The 16,749-nt window shown below is 41.1% G+C and overlaps 4 protein-coding genes across 6 annotated transcripts in view; 2 read left to right on the top strand and 2 right to left on the bottom strand.

Moving 5' to 3' along the window:
- Positions 1–5,447, bottom strand: part of egfem1 (EGF-like and EMI domain containing 1) — a 54,679-nt gene extending 49,232 nt beyond the window's left edge. For both annotated transcript variants that reach the window (XM_085245398.1, XM_085245399.1), the window contains exons 1-4: positions 5,241–5,447; positions 4,220–4,354; positions 3,603–3,712; positions 3,180–3,284 (exon numbers count right to left, since the gene is read on the bottom strand). In XM_085245398.1, coding sequence (XP_085101524.1) covers positions 3,180–3,284; positions 3,603–3,712; positions 4,220–4,354; positions 5,241–5,323 — 433 coding nt within the window. In that variant the 5' untranslated portion in view covers positions 5,324–5,447. The remainder of the gene's footprint in view (positions 1–3,179; positions 3,285–3,602; positions 3,713–4,219; positions 4,355–5,240) is intronic.
- A 735-nt stretch (positions 5,448–6,182) lies between these two features.
- mffa (mitochondrial fission factor a) lies at positions 6,183–12,023 on the top strand. Of its 2 annotated transcripts, XM_085245418.1 has the most exons (8): positions 6,183–6,400; positions 7,029–7,246; positions 8,132–8,301; positions 8,428–8,519; positions 9,364–9,525; positions 11,020–11,076; positions 11,284–11,368; positions 11,456–12,023. In XM_085245418.1, the coding sequence occupies exons 2-8, from the start codon at positions 7,033–7,035 to the stop codon at positions 11,585–11,587; spliced, it is 912 nt and encodes a 303-aa protein (XP_085101544.1). In that variant the 5' UTR covers positions 6,183–6,400; positions 7,029–7,032; the 3' UTR covers positions 11,588–12,023. The 2 variants fall into 2 exon arrangements, with proteins under 2 accessions (XP_085101544.1, XP_085101545.1); XM_085245419.1 differs by lacking the exon at positions 9,364–9,525.
- A 9-nt stretch (positions 12,024–12,032) lies between these two features.
- dnaaf1 (dynein axonemal assembly factor 1) lies at positions 12,033–14,687 on the bottom strand. The gene is made up of 2 exons (XM_085245411.1): positions 13,454–14,687; positions 12,033–13,364 (listed from the first exon to the last, which is right to left on the bottom strand). The coding sequence occupies exons 1-2, from the start codon at positions 14,418–14,420 to the stop codon at positions 12,502–12,504; spliced, it is 1,830 nt and encodes a 609-aa protein (XP_085101537.1). The 5' UTR covers positions 14,421–14,687; the 3' UTR covers positions 12,033–12,501.
- mrpl44 (mitochondrial ribosomal protein L44) lies at positions 14,111–16,737 on the top strand. The gene is made up of 4 exons (XM_085245417.1): positions 14,111–14,810; positions 15,251–15,719; positions 15,865–16,043; positions 16,162–16,737. Exons 1-4 carry the CDS (start codon positions 14,635–14,637, stop codon positions 16,331–16,333), a joined length of 996 nt encoding a protein of 331 aa, XP_085101543.1. The 5' UTR covers positions 14,111–14,634; the 3' UTR covers positions 16,334–16,737.
- Positions 16,738–16,749: the final 12 nt, after the last annotated feature.

The following is a 16,749-nucleotide window of genomic DNA, read 5'->3' as shown; positions in this document are numbered from 1 at the left end:
TAATAGACAACTCGAGGTCCGCAGAATCAAACATTCAAGTTCAAATGAAGAAAGAAGATTCCATGAGAGAAAATGTGATTTACACTGAAACTGCAATTCCCCCGAGGCTGTCAACAGAGTTCCTCAGATTTAAAGTCTGGAAATAAAACTGTCCAGTCCACTTCTGTTGCTACATATACTTAGTTTAATTCACACACCGCCTGGTGACTTTGTTTGTGTTAGAAAAATCTTTGTTCTACCATACATTCCCAACAAAGTTTGTTTGGATGTTGCTACCTATAATATCACAACTTATATCAATTAACTTTTTGCAAGAAAGTTGTAATTTCTATTGATTTTGATCGCTGTCTCATTAAAAACACCCACTACAAGATCTAGTCTTAAGCACCGTTCATAACAACTGTTCCAAAAGTGCACTGAAAGCAGCCAAGGCTTCTTTAGTGAGGACCAGATGGTTTCTGTCCTCACGCTGTTATGTGCCCATGGTCTCTTAATTTTATACAGACACATGCACCAATCTAACCAAACCAAAGCCTAATCCAAAGCTTTACAGAGTGAGACAGGGTGGCATTCACAAGCAGGGATAAATAGAACTATTACAGAGCCGGCTCCAGAGTCTCAACACATGCTTCGGGCAACATGCAGGCTGTTTATGACCTCCCAGTGTCAACACCCCGGCCTTGGTGTCAGTGGCTGACATAGATTTCCTTGGATGATGCCTACTGTCTCACATCAGAAATGAGAAGCAGGTGGTCAGCTGGCCCGCACAACACACTGTGGGTTCTACCACCACGACTTGGCCAGAGCACCAAAGAAAGTAACAGTTCAAGAAAGTCAGTCAGTGATGAGTGCTGAAAAGAGGCGAGGGGGAGCAGTGCCTGGATTGTAACTTGAACTAAAACCAGAGTCAGAATGTTCGGCTTTTTCTCAGTGTACATTTTGCCTCTTTTGAAGTCTAAATCTGCTGTGGTGAAAAGGCAAGGCTGACATATCCTTTGTCCTCACAACGCACTTTGTTATATATCTTAAGAAATAGTGACAGGATGAATAGTGACAGGAAGTCGTTTGCTACGAGAAAGTCAGGCTTGTAATTAAAAAAATAAACTCATTGTCATTTAATGAATTGCAATTTTCACTCTAAAAAAAACACGTTCTTTAATTCGCCAATCACCTTTTTTAGCAACTGTAAACAAAATACTGAAATATGATTACCTTTTTAGTTTGAAATCAAATCAATGCCCTTGAGGGCATCCACACAATCAAATCACTTTTATTGTCACATCACATGTGCAGATACATTGGTACAGCACATGTGAGTGAAATTCTTGTGTGCGAGCTCTCACACGGGAAAGAAAAAAAGTGTCATTTTGAAATGTGAAATCTCACAATACGAATCTAATAAAGAAGGCAGGTTAATAACGATAGTAATTTGCTTAAACCCACACAAATCAAAATGACTAGTGTGTGTCTTTGATGCCGCATCAGGCAAAGGTTGCGAGGGAAGGAACCTGGCTGAACACAGAAGCTTGGCTGACTCTCTCGGCGCATAATGTTTCTGGCAGAAGACTGTGGATAAATCTGTCTCACGAGACGAGAGAAGGAAAAGTGTTTTCAAGAAAGAGAAGAGCAAGACGTGCGTTCCCAAGGAGGACGTGAAAGAGAGAGGATGAAAGTCCTGATTATAACATCTCTGTTTCCAATCCATCACTTAGATGTGTGAAAACCAAAGAACCCGCGTGAAAACAAACGCGAGCGCTGCCTCTAACAAACAACAACAGGCTTGTGTGAAAACATCTTAGCAAGAGGAAGGACTGTGTTACACCTCTGGCAGGCCCCTTCTCCTGGGAAATCTAACAGCAAAGCTTATGTGTGTGTCTGCCTGCATGTTTGCGTTTCTGTGAGCATGTGGGGGGCTAGAAACCAAATATCTTCCGCTCACCATTCTCTCTTTGCAGGACTCCTCCAAAACAGCAACAAGCACACAAAAACTAGAGTTACTTAGACTGCAATGAGCGGAAAGAATAGACAATGATGGCAACAAGAGACAAGAAGAATAATAAGGGTTTAACTCTGCTTTACTTCAGATGTTCGCTATTTATTTGTGACAGATGCCAGGTTGCTCAGTTGCAGTTCATTAAGAACTGAAAGGCTGAGATTTTAGAGGTTTTGATTATGTCCAGTTTATTTATTTGTGTAGAAGTCCTTATCTCCAACAATTCATATTTCTAAGTTGTTTTGGCTTATTTAAATGCAATTTAAGTAATAGATACTGCTTAGATGCATTTTACAGGAAGCCACATTTTAGCAAATACACTTATTCACCTTCTGGTAGGTTATCGCTAAGAGCACACGTGCTGCCTTTGTATCGCCGCAGTAATTTAAAGGTTGCAGCAAATGTCTGGTTTGCTTAGTACAAAGACTGGAAGGGAGTGAAAGGTTGGTCCCTGTCAAATGTTCACTGTCCTTTCTCTGAGCAGTGATCTGGCAAACAGCTGTTCAGCTGAAAGAGACCTTGTACAGGAAACCGGTTGCACATGTAAGTATATGCTAACCATCAACTGGCTGCCTTATGTTATACCGTGCAAGAAGCACGCTGATAACTGAGTGACATGGGAGTTCACATTGGCTTCTAAACTGGAAATATCCCTATTTCCAAACTATCAAACCTTAAAGAATACTCAACAAACAAATCAATTAATTCAATGCATTAAGGAAATGTTCAACCAGGGGGAAATATTGGTAGGTGAAACCAAATTTCTATTTCTGAAGATTTTTTGTTTTAGTTTTTCTGTCATATAAAATAAGGACTGAAGACAGTCTCATTAATGAGCAGTTTTTATAGAGAGGAAGCTCAGCTGGGTTAGCCACAGCACTCCAGGCTCTTGCCTTCAAAGAAAAAACATTTCTCCCAAACAAAAACCCACTTCTTTCACCTTTAACTAGCCAAAGCCCCCACAGAGCAGCCCCGTCCAATCACAGCTACAAGACAGGCTCATTCTGCTTTAGCAGAGTGAACACATAAGGTCTGAACTGGACCCTGAATATACATAAGTGTGTTTGCCGGCTCCCAAACATATATTTGGCTATTTTGAATTACCTGCATACTTCAGTGACTTATTTTCAATTTAATAAATTGGCAAAATCTTTAGTTTTCATCTTCTGGGAAGCTGAATACTCACCATATTGACATCGTGTGCCTTTGAAGCCCAGTGGACAATGACATATTTGGTCTCCAGTCTCAGCACATCTCCCTCCATTGAAGCACATATTGGCACTGCAAACCCCTGAAGGTATCACATAGCATAACGCTGCTGATATATCCAAGTTATGTGTGCACTTCTGCATATACAGTCTTGACCAGCAGTGGGCAATTAATTTTCCGATGGGGCCACATGAGAAACAGAGACTGTTGAGTTCAGCTTATTGGTGCAGCACTGCACAACAGTCCTAGTTTCTCATGTGGCTTCTTGGGAAAATTAATTGCCCATTGCTGGTTTAGACAACAGGCTGTTTCCGGGTTCAGTTATTGTTTCAAGTGCAACTTCACAGCAGTATTGAAAGTAGCTCCATCTGATACATGCTGATGAAATGCAATTACTCACTGTGCAGACAACCTCTCTCTTCACCCTTCTGAATCCAACCAGGGCAGCACCTGTAGACTGTGTGCAAATCCACTCTGTACACTTGCCTGTAAACTGTGTAGTACGCTGTCCTGAGGAGGGGAAATTTCACAATTTTAAGGTCATTACATTACCTTCACAGGTAATACCTTATAATGTTGAGTGTATAAAAGATTTTTAACACATCATTAAACAATTTTTGTAGATGCAAAAGCCAATTGGTTTAATAACAACAACAAACTTTATTTATATAGCACATTTAAAAACCATGGTGTACCAAAGTGCTTAACATGTAAGAGGGTAAGATGAAGTAAGAGGGAAGGATGAGGGCTATGGCAAGGTACCAAAACATGCTAGCAGGTTAGATGGCATTAAAACACAAAAGCAAAATAAATGCATATAAAAGCATAAAAGAGCAATAAGTGTAAGGTATAAAACAGTCAAAAATAACTGCAGTAATACTAATTAGTCACTGTTTCTGTTAATCAGAAGAATGAACATTACAACTATCAGCCCCAGATCACGTGAACAGAAGTCATCCCCAGCAGTTATCGGAGAGATCGCCAGTGGCAAACCAAATTTTAAAAGTCTACATTTACCTCCTCTCAACACCCATACACCATTTGTGGCTTGTGCATCCCTGCTTCCACACCTTCACCATGCGGGTAAAAGCCTGGACGCAAGGTTGACGGCTCCCTACCATGGACATCTCCTGGTCAGCACAAACATTTGGCCTGGGCATGAAAAACACATAGTTTATATAACAAAATGGCAAAAACTTGGGGGAAAAAAATCTGTTTTTCTGATGACTTTCAGTAAATAGTGCTTTATTTGTATTTTTCTGTCTATGTGTTGGTAGGTGACTGTGTTGAGGGGTAGACAACAGTTATATATACATGTTCTACATGTTCATTTGTTTTAGTATTACACATTATCACCGTCTACTGCTTTTATCACTAGATAAACAACCACATTTTAATTGTTACAATGTAAATCTACAAAATAAAGTGTAAAAAAAAAAAAGCCTCAAATCTTAAACTTTGTAAGCTTCTATTTAAGGAGCCTGGATCTGTTTATGTTGTGAGTGCAGGTAAACTATCCATAGGTGTCCTCCTCCTCAAACCATCTGGCTTCAGTATAGGGCAACCTGAAGTTAATTAGAGGAAATATTCTTCTTCTCTGGTAATGAAAGAATCAATCATGTCCTCCACAGTCTATTTAAATTCAAAACCCTCAAGTACAGTCCAAGGAAAAGCACATTCCTTTGGAAGTTATTATGCAGATGCACATTACATCCGCGCTACAAAAACAGTGGACACGCATGCACGAGGGGACCCGAAAGAGAGACTCCTAGTGGTCATTGAGCATAAAAACATAGAGTGGAGAGAAGTGAGAATTATAAATGGTGAAATCAAAAGTTCAACAGAGTTTAAACTCAGAATCTCTGTTTTAAAAATCCAATCTAACGCACGCTGCTTCTGTCATATTTAAAAGCCCCAAATCTTTCTCTTTCACCTGATCATATATTCAAGTGTATGCTCACAGTGCAAACGGAAAGCAGTGGAAACGATGTTAAACAAAACAAAAAAACCCAAAACAAACCCAAAACACGTTACTTACATGCCAAGCTGCAGCTCCAAAGATGACGCGATATGCATAGTGCCAAATAATATTACGCACAAAATAAAAATATGTGGGAACATAATTTCAGCCAGTTACAACCACGGTCAGAAGTACTCAATCGGCGCTGGCTCTGTGCCTGTTAAATGAAGAGCATCCTGACACTTATGAAAGTCCTCCTTTAAACATGACTCACGACTTTTGTTTATCCTGCAATGATATCCCTGATATCCCGTTTGCTTGTTACGCAGAGGGGCAACTGTCTCATGTCAAAGGCTGCCTTTGAATGGCTCCGAAGAAAGGCACCACCCACAGTGACTGTGGGGCCATCTCTCCAAACCTCCCGGCAACACTGACATGTGCACTCATTAGTAATACAGCCAGCTTTGCTTATAAGACAAAATATGTAGTTTCATCAAAAGGCTATACCTATCGACAAATGCTCCTAAATTATTCTGATTTTTTTAAATGGTTCGATGTGCATATAAAATAAAAATAAACTACTTTCAACAGTTTTATATATATTAAGCTTTACTGAATACAATAAAGCAGATCAATAAACATTCAGTGCAGATAAATTATGTTATTGCGTTTCGTAAAGTCATGACAGCTGAGATGGCTCCAGCGCCCCCCGAGACCCTGAAAAGGATAAGCGGAAGCGAATGGATGGATGGATGGATGGATGGATGGATGAATTCTTTGCCAAATTAAATAAGCCACAATAAAAAAAAAATAGATAAAACACCTACTATGGTGACTTAAAGTCATTTCTGAAAGCATGTAGAATATTTAAATACAGGCTATTTAATGGTAAGCTACAATAAACCAACAAGTTGGACAAATTATATTATTTTAGGCTGTACTGTTTGCACACATGTCCAGTTTTTTCTCTGCTTTTAATTTCAGCGCTTGGTACTAATGACATAACTTCCCCAGAATTACGCCACTTCCTGTTTAGCGTGCAGACACAAGACAGAGGAAGAAGCAGGAAGAGGGGAAGGTCCTCTCTCACAACATAGAGATGCTTAACAGCTAATTCACCTGTAATACCTAAAATACTTGAAACTGAGCTTTACATTTCCGACTTCATGTTTGTTCCGTCAAAAAATTTCTGAATAAGTTCTTCGACGAAACAGCGGCCCGTGGCAACAGACTAAACGGTAAGAAATATGGCTAACGTGCTAGCTTGAAATGGCGCTAAGCTAAAGTGTTTTCTGTCAATTTCATTTTCGGAAGCTAACCTGTTTTCTGGAATGCAAAGTATTTCCGCAAATGTTTGTGGATAATAGTTTCTGAATGTTGTTACATGGGTAATGTATTAGATATTTCTTATGCTAGTACAGCAACCTGAAGTTAATCATTTCTTGTCATCTTGTGAGCATTAAGGGCTTTAAAATAAACACTCTGTAATAAGACCAGCAGTTCTTTAATGTTAAAATCAATGTTGTTTGCTTTGGGGTCAATGTTCGACTTTTGCGTGACTCTGAAAAAATCTGAATACATCATGTGATAACTTATGATAACATCACAAGCCTGTTCCATCTTTAATCCCCTCTCCACTACTCTGTTAGCACCACCAAGTATCACTGTGTCGCTAGAGGAGATATTCTGGTTTTGTGTGCTAGGGCTAGGTTTAATAGCTGAAGCCACACACTGCATAACAATAGCTATTCAGTGTGTGGCTGAAGTAGAACTATTTTAGCTCAAAGGCTTATTGTATCAGCATGTTCTCTTCCTTTAGGGATTTTTTTCTGTTTAACTAACAATTAATTCTGTGTTGACGAACAGCCAAATGAACGGAGCAACATTCCCCTCTCCAACGGCTGATATAGCTGAAATTAACCGTATCCACTATGAGCTGGAGTACACCGAGGGAATAAGCCAAAGGATGCGCATCCCAGAGATGCTCAAAGTGGCTCCAACAGCCCACGAGGACCCTAATTTGGGATCGCAGGAGGTCCCTCACAGTGTTATAATGCAAGTCCCAGAGAGAATTGTGGTTGCTGGTTAGTATACTGTATGTTTTCTGTCCTTTATGTCACACTATGTCTGCACATCACTGGTGACTCACCATTATGGTAGTTCCTCACAGTCTTTTGCAGATTATAGAACTCCTTCTATCAGTGCCACAGGACTTTGCTCCTAGATGCCGTTTCACTGCCAAGATCCCATCAACTATTTCACTTTTAACGTAACAATTACAAACCATCTTGCGATGTGATCACACTAGCCGCAATATCTTTGATATCTTAAGACATACCCAGCTCTAGAAATGGTCTCCATTGACACAGCCATACATGAGGAGTTATGAACATTTAATAAAGAAAGAGAATGAAAAGGGGTGTAAAGTGGGACAGAGGAACTACTACAGCACGTGTCTCTGTGTTTCTCTTCACCACAGAGAACCACATGAACATGAACGTTTTACGTAATGTGACATCAGTACCACTGCTCACATTATTTCCACTGAGTTGCACTACACATGAGCAGTTTGCCCCCTGCATTGAGTAAAGCACAGTTCATGCACACCATTCAGGAAGCACTGGTGTGCTGTGGTCAAAGTTCAGCATTGTTGAACTATGACCAGAGCACAGTGATGTGCATTCACACAAGGAAAACAAAGCTTGACATTCAAAAGCAAAAGAAAGAAAAAATGAGCGCAAAAGCCACTGCAACACAGATTTTAAGCTCAACTTAGCTGTTACTTACTGCTTTTTATGTGAAGGGGCTGACATGCATACAGGTAGCATGGCAGAGGGGATATTTGCTTTTTTCCCACTATAGGTGTGAACTAATTGATTTTAATTCATTCAATTTTGTATTAAAAGCACAGCATACTGTTAAAGTGTTAGAAGTGATAGGTTAGTCTCACAGTACATTTCATTTGTCAGGAGGCAGTGATGACTCCCAGTTCTCCAGACCCAGAGACTTGGACCTCATCCAGTCAACACCACTGGAAATGCTATCACTTAAAACTCCACCCAGAGTCCTCACCCTCAATGAGCGACCCCTGGACTTCATGGAAGACGATCAGCGGGTGGCTCCAGACAGTGAGGAAGTGGTAAGTGATAAATCAGTAATTTTTTTTATTACAGAGAACACTATGTACAATTCACCCATTGTTTAAGATAATGTCCTTAGTGTAACTCATAACCAGAAAATCAGTTGTCAATGCTATTCCTTGTAGTTGCGACCCCAGGGACGTTTACGGAGGGAGCGTTCAGCCAGTGAGAATGCGGCTGTCCGTCAGAACACTCAGCTGATGCGCAACGATTCAGCGTGAGTATGGGTCCATTAACTGGGTACCAGCTATTACGTCTTTGTGCATGTAAAGCATGCAGCATCTTTCTTTTGGTTTCATTCTTGTATTGTAAGCCACTGTGTCAGGAGCTTTTGCTGCTGTCAGTGTTGATGCAGAAACTTTTTGCTACTTTTTAATACATTAACAACATGTTTTTATTGGTAGATTATTTCCAACTTGTGAAGTCTTTAAAGATTAATTGATTAGTTTAAATAAATTACAAATTTGAACACTGTTATCCCCTCTACGCAGAAGGACAGGAATAGCTGGGGAAGCACTGACAGGAACTAGTGAAGCAGACTGCTTTTAATGCAAAGCGATTCAAATTTGAAGCTTTAGTAGCTTCATGTATTTGTTTGAAGGCCTGGTGTAAACTACAAGTGCTTGGCAACTTTATTATTTTGACAGAAATTTTTAGGCTTAATATTTGAGAAAAATATTACACAGTTCTCGGACAAAAAAAAACAACCACCTTTTCATGCCCTGATCACTTTCTGCAACACAGCACACTGGTACTGTTAACAAGGTTCCTTGTCAGGCCTGAATGGTGAACTAGAAAATAGTCACTTAATCAAACATAAAATCAGCTCCTTTTGCATTCCTGTTTCTTGCCAGATGTGTTAGAACATAGTGTGGTTGGCAGGTTCAGTCTTTGGCTGCTGCTTTTTGCCTATTCACTTTCACTCTGATATTAGTTTTGCACAGTCAGTGGAGGACAGTTTCCTTTCCTTATTTCTATCCCTTTCCTTCCTCCTTCTCTTGTACTCTCTCTTCTTCCCTTCCCTACTGAATTTGCTGCTCTTAATGGTGGGCACTGAGCAGTGCAACCCCTTCCCCCCCAGCCATTGCTCACCCATGCCCCCCTCTCACCGAGGCTGAAGAACACAACCTCTACAGCGCTAGTGGTGTCTTATCTTTCATCCAGTCCACTACACGTCGGGCCTACCAGCACGTCCTGGAGGTCTTGGATGAGAACCCTCGCAGGTGACCTCCCCATCATCTGGTCTTTTTTTTTTTTTTTTTTTTTTTGCTTAAAGGTTTTGAAAAAAAAATTGCCCGAATGGGTATTGGTTTAAAAAGGCCGTAAAAATTGCAACAGCTATTTTCATGATAGATGGCATTAAATGTACTTTCATTTCTGCCCATAAGCACCATTTGTTTTGGATTGGGAGAGGGTCATGTGGTACAGGTTGTGTAGTCTCAAGAATCTTGTGACCAGTTTTAACCTTTAACAGTATTAATAACACATGTATTAATCCCAGAAAATGTAGAAAAGGTTTCTAAGTTCCTTGCTTGTTGAAGAATAAAAAACTGAAGCTCTGAACTGCCACTTCCACCAGTGGTTGAATCAAGTTGTTTGAGTTGCACTTTGACTAGGGTTTGGCGATATGTAAAAACTTTTACATCGTCAGTCCACTAATCAATGATGGGCGATATGTTCGCGCACGCGCAGACTTTTTGATGGGTGGAGCAATATGATCATGCACGGACTGATTTCCGCGTTTACATCATAGAAGTCCAAACATGGACGAACTAATTTCCAAAAAAATTAGGGCTGTCCGAGCAAGCAAAGTACTCAAACACGACTAACTTGCATGAGCATGTACGTGTCCACCATCCGGCTGAGTATGCTAGGCTATCACCAGCTTCTGCAGCTCCATCAACAAGCATTTGGGCACACTCTGAGGAGGGTGCATTTGCTCACAGATGAAAGAGGGTGCTGTTAAAACCGCGCTATTATTTATTTATTCTTTTGTTGACTGCTTCTATTAGCTCCATCATTATTAGCAAACTTACTCATGGGCGAATAGATACATAAATTGCCCTTGTAAAAACGATCGCCAATGGGCTGTCTATCGTCGATAGTCGATATATTCGTCCAATCGCCCAACCCTAACTTTGACTTCTCAAACACCATAAATGTTTGCTTTGTAAGAAAGGGAATAATTCACACTGAGGAATTTGTTTTATCTTCCTTTGAAACTTCAGAGATGGTGTATTAAAGAGAAAGTGAAGTAGTGCTGACAACTTATTTCACCTTCAGGTTCAACACTTCAGTTACTCCAGGGTTAAACGCTGTGCAGAGCATGTGGATTCATTACTGAACTTTCCAAGGAGTTTTGCAAGTGTTTGACCTTTTAATTGTTTAGCTTTTTAAGGAAAGAATAAGGTGAAAATGGATCTTCTAAATATTGCTCACAAATTCATATTTTCTGTATGCTTAAAAAGGTATTTTTAGAACACTTACCCACATTCTTTGTCCCCTTTGAAGACTAAAGTGATATAGTTGTGACTTGTTTTAAGACACTGAAAACAACTTTAGGGAAATAAGACTTTTTAAAAGGACTAGAAAGAATAGAAAATTAGAGAAAGTCTAGGTGCATTAAAGACATCCAAGTTGTGTGCATGGATGCAACATTGTTGGTTTCTCTATATCTCTTTCGCCTTTTCCCAACTCTGTCTTTCCCCACCCCTTAGCAAATCATCACTGCGAGGGGGGTCGGCTTCCAGCTCCCACCCCCTGCATGATTCCAGGTAACTTCATCTGGCACTTCGTTTTGTTCCTCTCTCCTTGTCCTCATCCTTTCCTACCTTGAGTGGTAGGACACAGATATATGGACACAGATATCTATAAAAATTACATTGCCATTGTTAAATTGTTCTGCGTATTTGAATGTGCCGTGTGCTGCTGTGACTTGGTTATTTTGTGATTCTCAAACTAGCCATTTTTTTTTTTTTAAGGCTTGCACTGTCAACATATGAACCCTCTCTGGATGGGACAGCTGATGACATGACTGTGGTCGATGCAACAACACTTCGACGGCAGGTTAGCTCATGATAAATAAATGAATTCTGTCTTGTGTGGTGCAAGAGGCCAGACTGATAAAACAATTTTTTTTTGATTCGGCAACAGCTCATCAAGTTGAACCGGAGACTCCAACATTTGGAGGAAGAGAACAAAGAGCGAACAAAGCGAGAGATGATCCTGTACTCCGTCACCGTCGCTTTCTGGCTCATCAACACTTGGGTGTGGTTGCGACGTTAGAGCCGGCCTGTGTTTCCGCCATCCACATGACAAGAACGTATTATCCTTTATCCTATCAGTTAGCTGCTCACTGCACTTAACCCCTGTGTGAGGAGATGTTAGCACGTGCAAGGCCTGTTGCACATAGGCTCAACATTTTGATTTTGTTTATTTAAACATGTACAGTTTTATTTTTGTACTCTTATTTTGTTCCTTCTATTCCATTTTCTTGTGTTTTGTTTTTATTCTCAAATTCTGCTGCCCATTGCTAAGTTGTTGTAAATATTTGTTCATGTCAATCGGACCTCATCCAGAGGCACAGTATATAGTTCACCCAAAAAAAAAATAAAATAAGGAGCTGTAGTGTGGGGACATACAGCTCCATGGTGGTAATGCTGAATACTAAGAGTAATATGTGACTTGGCTGGTAAATTTAATAAAGTTTAGTAAAACCGTACCAGTCATGTTTGGTCTTGTATTTTTATTGAGACGTTAACATAGTTTTTCCTGTAGAGGAGTTAAATGTCTCCCGAGGAAAAAAGCCTAAAATTTACAAGTGTATTTATTTGGGTGGATTCTCTCAAACAAAATAGATACATTTGCTTTTGAAATGGTCAGAAGTAACCAAAAATTATACATATCTGTTACAAAACAGCTAGCATAGTCTTACCCATTGCACTGTATTAAACCACAAAGGACCACAGTTGTCTGGGAAAAACCCTGAATGAAATAAAATTATATAAAATGTTGCTGTAATGTGAAGAGTAAACGTATAATTCCCCCCGAGAATACTGACCAAATCAGTCCTGAATTTATTCTTTTCACAGTATAACAGCTGACAAGCACACAGACAAAACAGCTATCACAAATATGCTACAGATTGAATTGCAGTTTACTATTTTAATTCATATTTCAAATTTAATGACATCAAGGTATTACTCAAGCTCCTCGATCAGGCAGCGTGGTGGAGAGGAGGTTCGGTTTATTTTTGAGTTTGACGGGTCGGAAGGCGCACCCTCATCCTCTGGATACACCAGCGATGTAGAATTGCCAGAGACAGCCGGTGATTTGTCGCAGCCACTTGTTAGGAACAAAAAGCTCTTAGCTGGAGCGGATGTGGAGATGCTGTCACTCTGAATCCCAGCTGGTGCTTCCCCGTTGCTGTCACCTGATATGACTTCTATTTTTGGTTTAAAGGCCTGCCTACAAGAGAACGCTGCGTTAAAGTCTTCTGTGTCCACATCTTCCAAATCAGGCAACTCATCAATACGCAATGAGCGACTTGCTGGAGGAAGGTGAATGGTTTCCAGCAGCTCTGCATCTTGTAGCTCTGTAATCCGTGGTCCAGGACTATGTACCGGTACATCGTCATCGGCTTCAGGAAGGGGAGGCTGTTTGTTTTTACTCTGCTCTCTCTCTGCTTCATTTCTCTTGGACTGTTTTTCTTGTTTATTTTCTGTCTCTAACATGTGCCCTACAGTACTGCCTTGCTCATCTGCTGGGATCTTTTCCCTTCCTTTCTCTTCTCTTACGGTGTGCGTTATCGGAGAATGGTCCTGGGTATCTTCATCTAACTGCTCTCTCATCAGGAGTTGACCTGCCTCCTTGGTCTCAAGATGTTTACTTGCTGGTTGATTTTCAAGAAGTCCCTGTTTTGACTGTTTCTCTAAGAACTCTTCATGGGCATCCAGGCTGTCCTGCACAAAAGCTTGTATCTTGTCACCTTGTGAAGAAGTTAAAATCTGGGTACCGTTTTCCTCAGTAGTAGTTTCTGGAGTAGAGGAAGCATCGGTTTTCCCTGAAATGAAACAATTATACTGTGTAAACATTCATCCACATTTACTCTCAGTATACAGACGAGGGTAGTAAAAGCTGAAAGCTGATTACCTTTATCCTGTAACTCTCTGAGTCTGCGTCTTTCCTGGGCCTTCTTCCGAATCATTGCCATTCCATCCAAGCTTTCCTGAATTTTCTTCCTCTCTCGTGTATCCCACTGCTCCCTCTCCTGGCGTTCCCCTTCCAGCCCTCCCACTGCCCACGACTCAGCACATGCCCTGTCTTTAGGAAACACAGGGCGATCGTCAAGAAACGTGAGCTGCTTGAGGCGTACAATCATATTTTTTCTGTAGTTTGGGATTTTTTTCACGACCTCATTTCCCATTAGATTCAGTACACGCAGTTCTGGCATGGCCTCAAGCACAGGCAGGATGTCAGGGTCGTGTAACAGGTTGTGAGAGAGGTCTAATACACTAATGTTCAGACACTGACTCAAATGCTCTATGTCACCAACAGTTTCCAGCTTGTTATGGGCAATCTGCAGAGTACTCAGGTCAGGAAGGCAGGAGATGTTCTCTATGATGTGTATGTAGTTGTTGGAGACGTTCAGGATGCAGAGTTTCTTCAGAGGCTCTAGGTTTTCCAGCTTGTATATGAGATTTTGCTGAAGGAACAAGCAGCGCAGATCAGTCTGAGCATCCAGATTCTCAATGCGTTGGAGCCCATTGCTTTCCAGCCAGAGACATTTCAGACCTGTGTACTCCTCTAAGTTCTCAATGGTGGAGAAACCTTTGAAATGCAGATACAGCGCATCATTGTGGCATGGTGTTATGTACAGTTTGTTCTGCTTACAGTGGTCTCTCAGGAATTTCTTGGTCATCCGTGGTCCTGAGTGTTTTTTATTTTTCTCCTGAGGTGAACTTTGCAGCTCTTTTTTCCCAAGGTCTTCTTGAGCTCCACTGCTGTCAGAACTTTCTCGGGCATCCCCACCTTCGACTTCAGTTGCTACCAACACTTGATCTTCCATCCTTTCTTGATTTTCCGAAGTGGATATCGTTAAAATTGATATCAGAAACATACAATACTTCTTAACGATTGGTTTTATAGGCGTTTCTGAATTGTACAGTCGAATAAATAGCAATCAGCAGCCTGCCCCGGTCGTTAATATTAGTTACCGTTTACGCTTGTTTCCATGGTAACGCTCCGTCTTTACGCTCCAGCCTACCGGATATGCTTTGTTGCTCCGTGTCGGACACTTTTAGTGGTTGCACCTTGCTGTTTAGGGACCCAACATGGCGTCAGGGTACTTACTAAATCGTGGTGCTTTGACATTAGGAATTCATTGCCAGCGCGTCTGCAGGGATATTTCACTGTCACAGGTTAGAGAGAAAAAGCGATGGATGAAAGCTTACACGTACCTCATGGCGAAGAAGTTGAAGCTGGAAGGACCTCCACCTCCGACGCCACGGTAACGCCAAAAATCACTAGAGAGCGTCTCAAGGCCATTCGTGTATTTGATATTTCAATGTGTTTATTTTTTCATAGTCCGTTGAGAAGCGTGCATATGGACGGCATTTTAGTGCAATTTTGCAACTGTTTAATGCAGATGTTTTAGCGCTGCGTGTGGCGTTACTGGTTTCATGGCTTTTCCAAATAACACCAGAAGCGTAGCTAGCTGTCGAAGCTTCTTTGCCCAAGGGTAGAAAACCAAGATCCTCCCCGTGATCTCGGTTAATCTTCTAATTTTATCATTGATTTAATATATAAAAATGTCATATTTTAATGACCGTATGCTTTGTCCATGGCCTTCTAAGACTTTCTGTACACGCTTTTAGTGATTTTAGACATGATTTTAGCCACTGTACACTCCTATTTCTGTTTGGTATTTACTTTTTTCTTCTTCTTCAGATCCCAGCAGCCTCACTGGGATTACCATGCAGAGATTCAAGCTTTCACCCATCGCCTGCATGAAAATTTCTCTCTTGAGCTCCTGAAAACAGCCTTCATCAATCCCTGTTACCTGCAGATGGAGCAAGAGAAGAGAAAGGGGTTGGGTGTGGAATCTGAGACTGCCGCTCTTGTTCTAAAAGATAATATGCAGCTGAGTAAAAAGGGGTCTGCGTTCGCTGAAAGCTTCCTGATCGACTGGTGCAGGGCAAGCTTCCCGAGCCTCCCGGCCATCGGGGTGGAGAGTATTGTAGGGCACCTCACCAGTCCAGCAGTCATCACTTACGTAGCCAGAAATCTGGGCATTGAAGACCTAACAATGAGTGCAGAATTCCCTGTTCCAGATGATGTGCTCTGTTCTACTTTCATGGCAGTGATCGGAGCTCTGCAGGAAAGCAGTGGAGCTGAGCGAACTGGATTATTTCTCAGGGTAGGTCGCTTATGGCACAAAATCATTGGCACATAATAATTCGCTTAGAGGAAGCATAATTTGTCCACATTGCTCAGTTGCCTCTGCTGTGTGTACAGTGGTGGGACATTTTGTTCTTGTAATCCTACCTCCACCTTCTTCCTAGGATTTTCTGGTGACTCAGCTGATAGGAAAGGACCTCTTTGATATGTGGACTGTGGTCAACCCCATGGGACTACTGGTGGAAGAGCTTACAAAGAGGAAAATTCCTCTGCCGGAGCCTCGGCTCATCCGGTCTGCTGGAGCCAGCACAGTGTTGCCACTGTATTTTGTTGGCTTATACAGGTATGTGTTCTGTTGTTCGTGCGTTGTTACTGTTCTAAATTTAAAACGGATGCGATGGGTTAAAATTAATGCTATGAAGAATTTACATTTTTGTCTGCTCACCTCTTTGTTAATTCAGTGACAAGAAGCTACTGGCTCAGGGTCCAGGAGAGACGCTTGCAGCAGCCGAGGAAGAAGCAGCTCGCGTGGCCCTCCGGAAACTTTATGGCTACACTGAGAACCGCAGACCCTTTGACTTTTCTCCACAACAACAACAACAGCAGCCTTTTATTCAGTCAGCCAGCAATTAATTAACATCTCTAAAGCTGCAGCAAAAAACATTTAAAGGGGGCAAGGACGGACAGGAATCTCATTTGAAGACTTAAGGCTTCCCACTGATTGCAGAGTGTGCTGAACTTGACATAACTGGTTCTTGTTGGGTATTTAAAAGTCAGGTCCTTCAGTCAAAGCAGAGCACTATAAGTCTTGATGTTCTAAGAAAAAATGTTGTAAGATCTGGCTCAGACAGAATATTGTTCCAGTAACTGATGACATCTTCAGTAGTGAACTAGACTGGTCAGCTCACCCTAGATTACAACAGAGGTTCTGAAGTCCATTGCACAAAATACTCTTGTAAATAATACAAATACCATTTGGTTTACTTTGTATTATGTAATAATATGTTATTCAGTTGTAATAAAGTGTGTAAAATACACATCCATTCTGA

Source organism: Mchenga conophoros, linkage group LG14 (genome assembly GCF_057382185.1).
Source record: "Mchenga conophoros isolate Kocher_MC1m ecotype Shallow Benthic linkage group LG14, M_conophoros_male_GT1.1, whole genome shotgun sequence".
Lineage (NCBI taxonomy): Eukaryota > Metazoa > Chordata > Actinopteri > Cichliformes > Cichlidae > Mchenga > Mchenga conophoros.
This window is presented reverse-complemented; position numbering and strand designations above follow the sequence as displayed.

Coding starts and splice junctions, on each gene's coding strand:
- mrpl44 (XM_085245417.1), top strand. CDS start 14,635: ATGGCGTCAGGGTACTTACTAAATCGTGGTGCTTTGACATTAGGAATT. Junction 15,720..15,864: donor GAACTGGATTATTTCTCAGG/GTAGGTCGCTTA, acceptor CCTTCTTCCTAG/GATTTTCTGGTGACTCAGCT. Junction 16,044..16,161: donor TATTTTGTTGGCTTATACAG/GTATGTGTTCTG, acceptor TTGTTAATTCAG/TGACAAGAAGCTACTGGCTC.
- mffa (XM_085245418.1), top strand. CDS start 7,033: ATGAACGGAGCAACATTCCCCTCTCCAACGGCTGATATAGCTGAAATT. Junction 8,520..9,363: donor CTGATGCGCAACGATTCAGC/GTGAGTATGGGT, acceptor GGCACTGAGCAG/TGCAACCCCTTCCCCCCCAG. Junction 11,369..11,455: donor CAACAACACTTCGACGGCAG/GTTAGCTCATGA, acceptor ATTCGGCAACAG/CTCATCAAGTTGAACCGGAG.
- dnaaf1 (XM_085245411.1), bottom strand. CDS start 14,420: ATGTTTCTGATATCAATTTTAACGATATCCACTTCGGAAAATCAAGAA. Junction 13,365..13,453: donor CAGAGAGTTACAGGATAAAG/GTAATCAGCTTT, acceptor GTTTCATTTCAG/GGAAAACCGATGCTTCCTCT.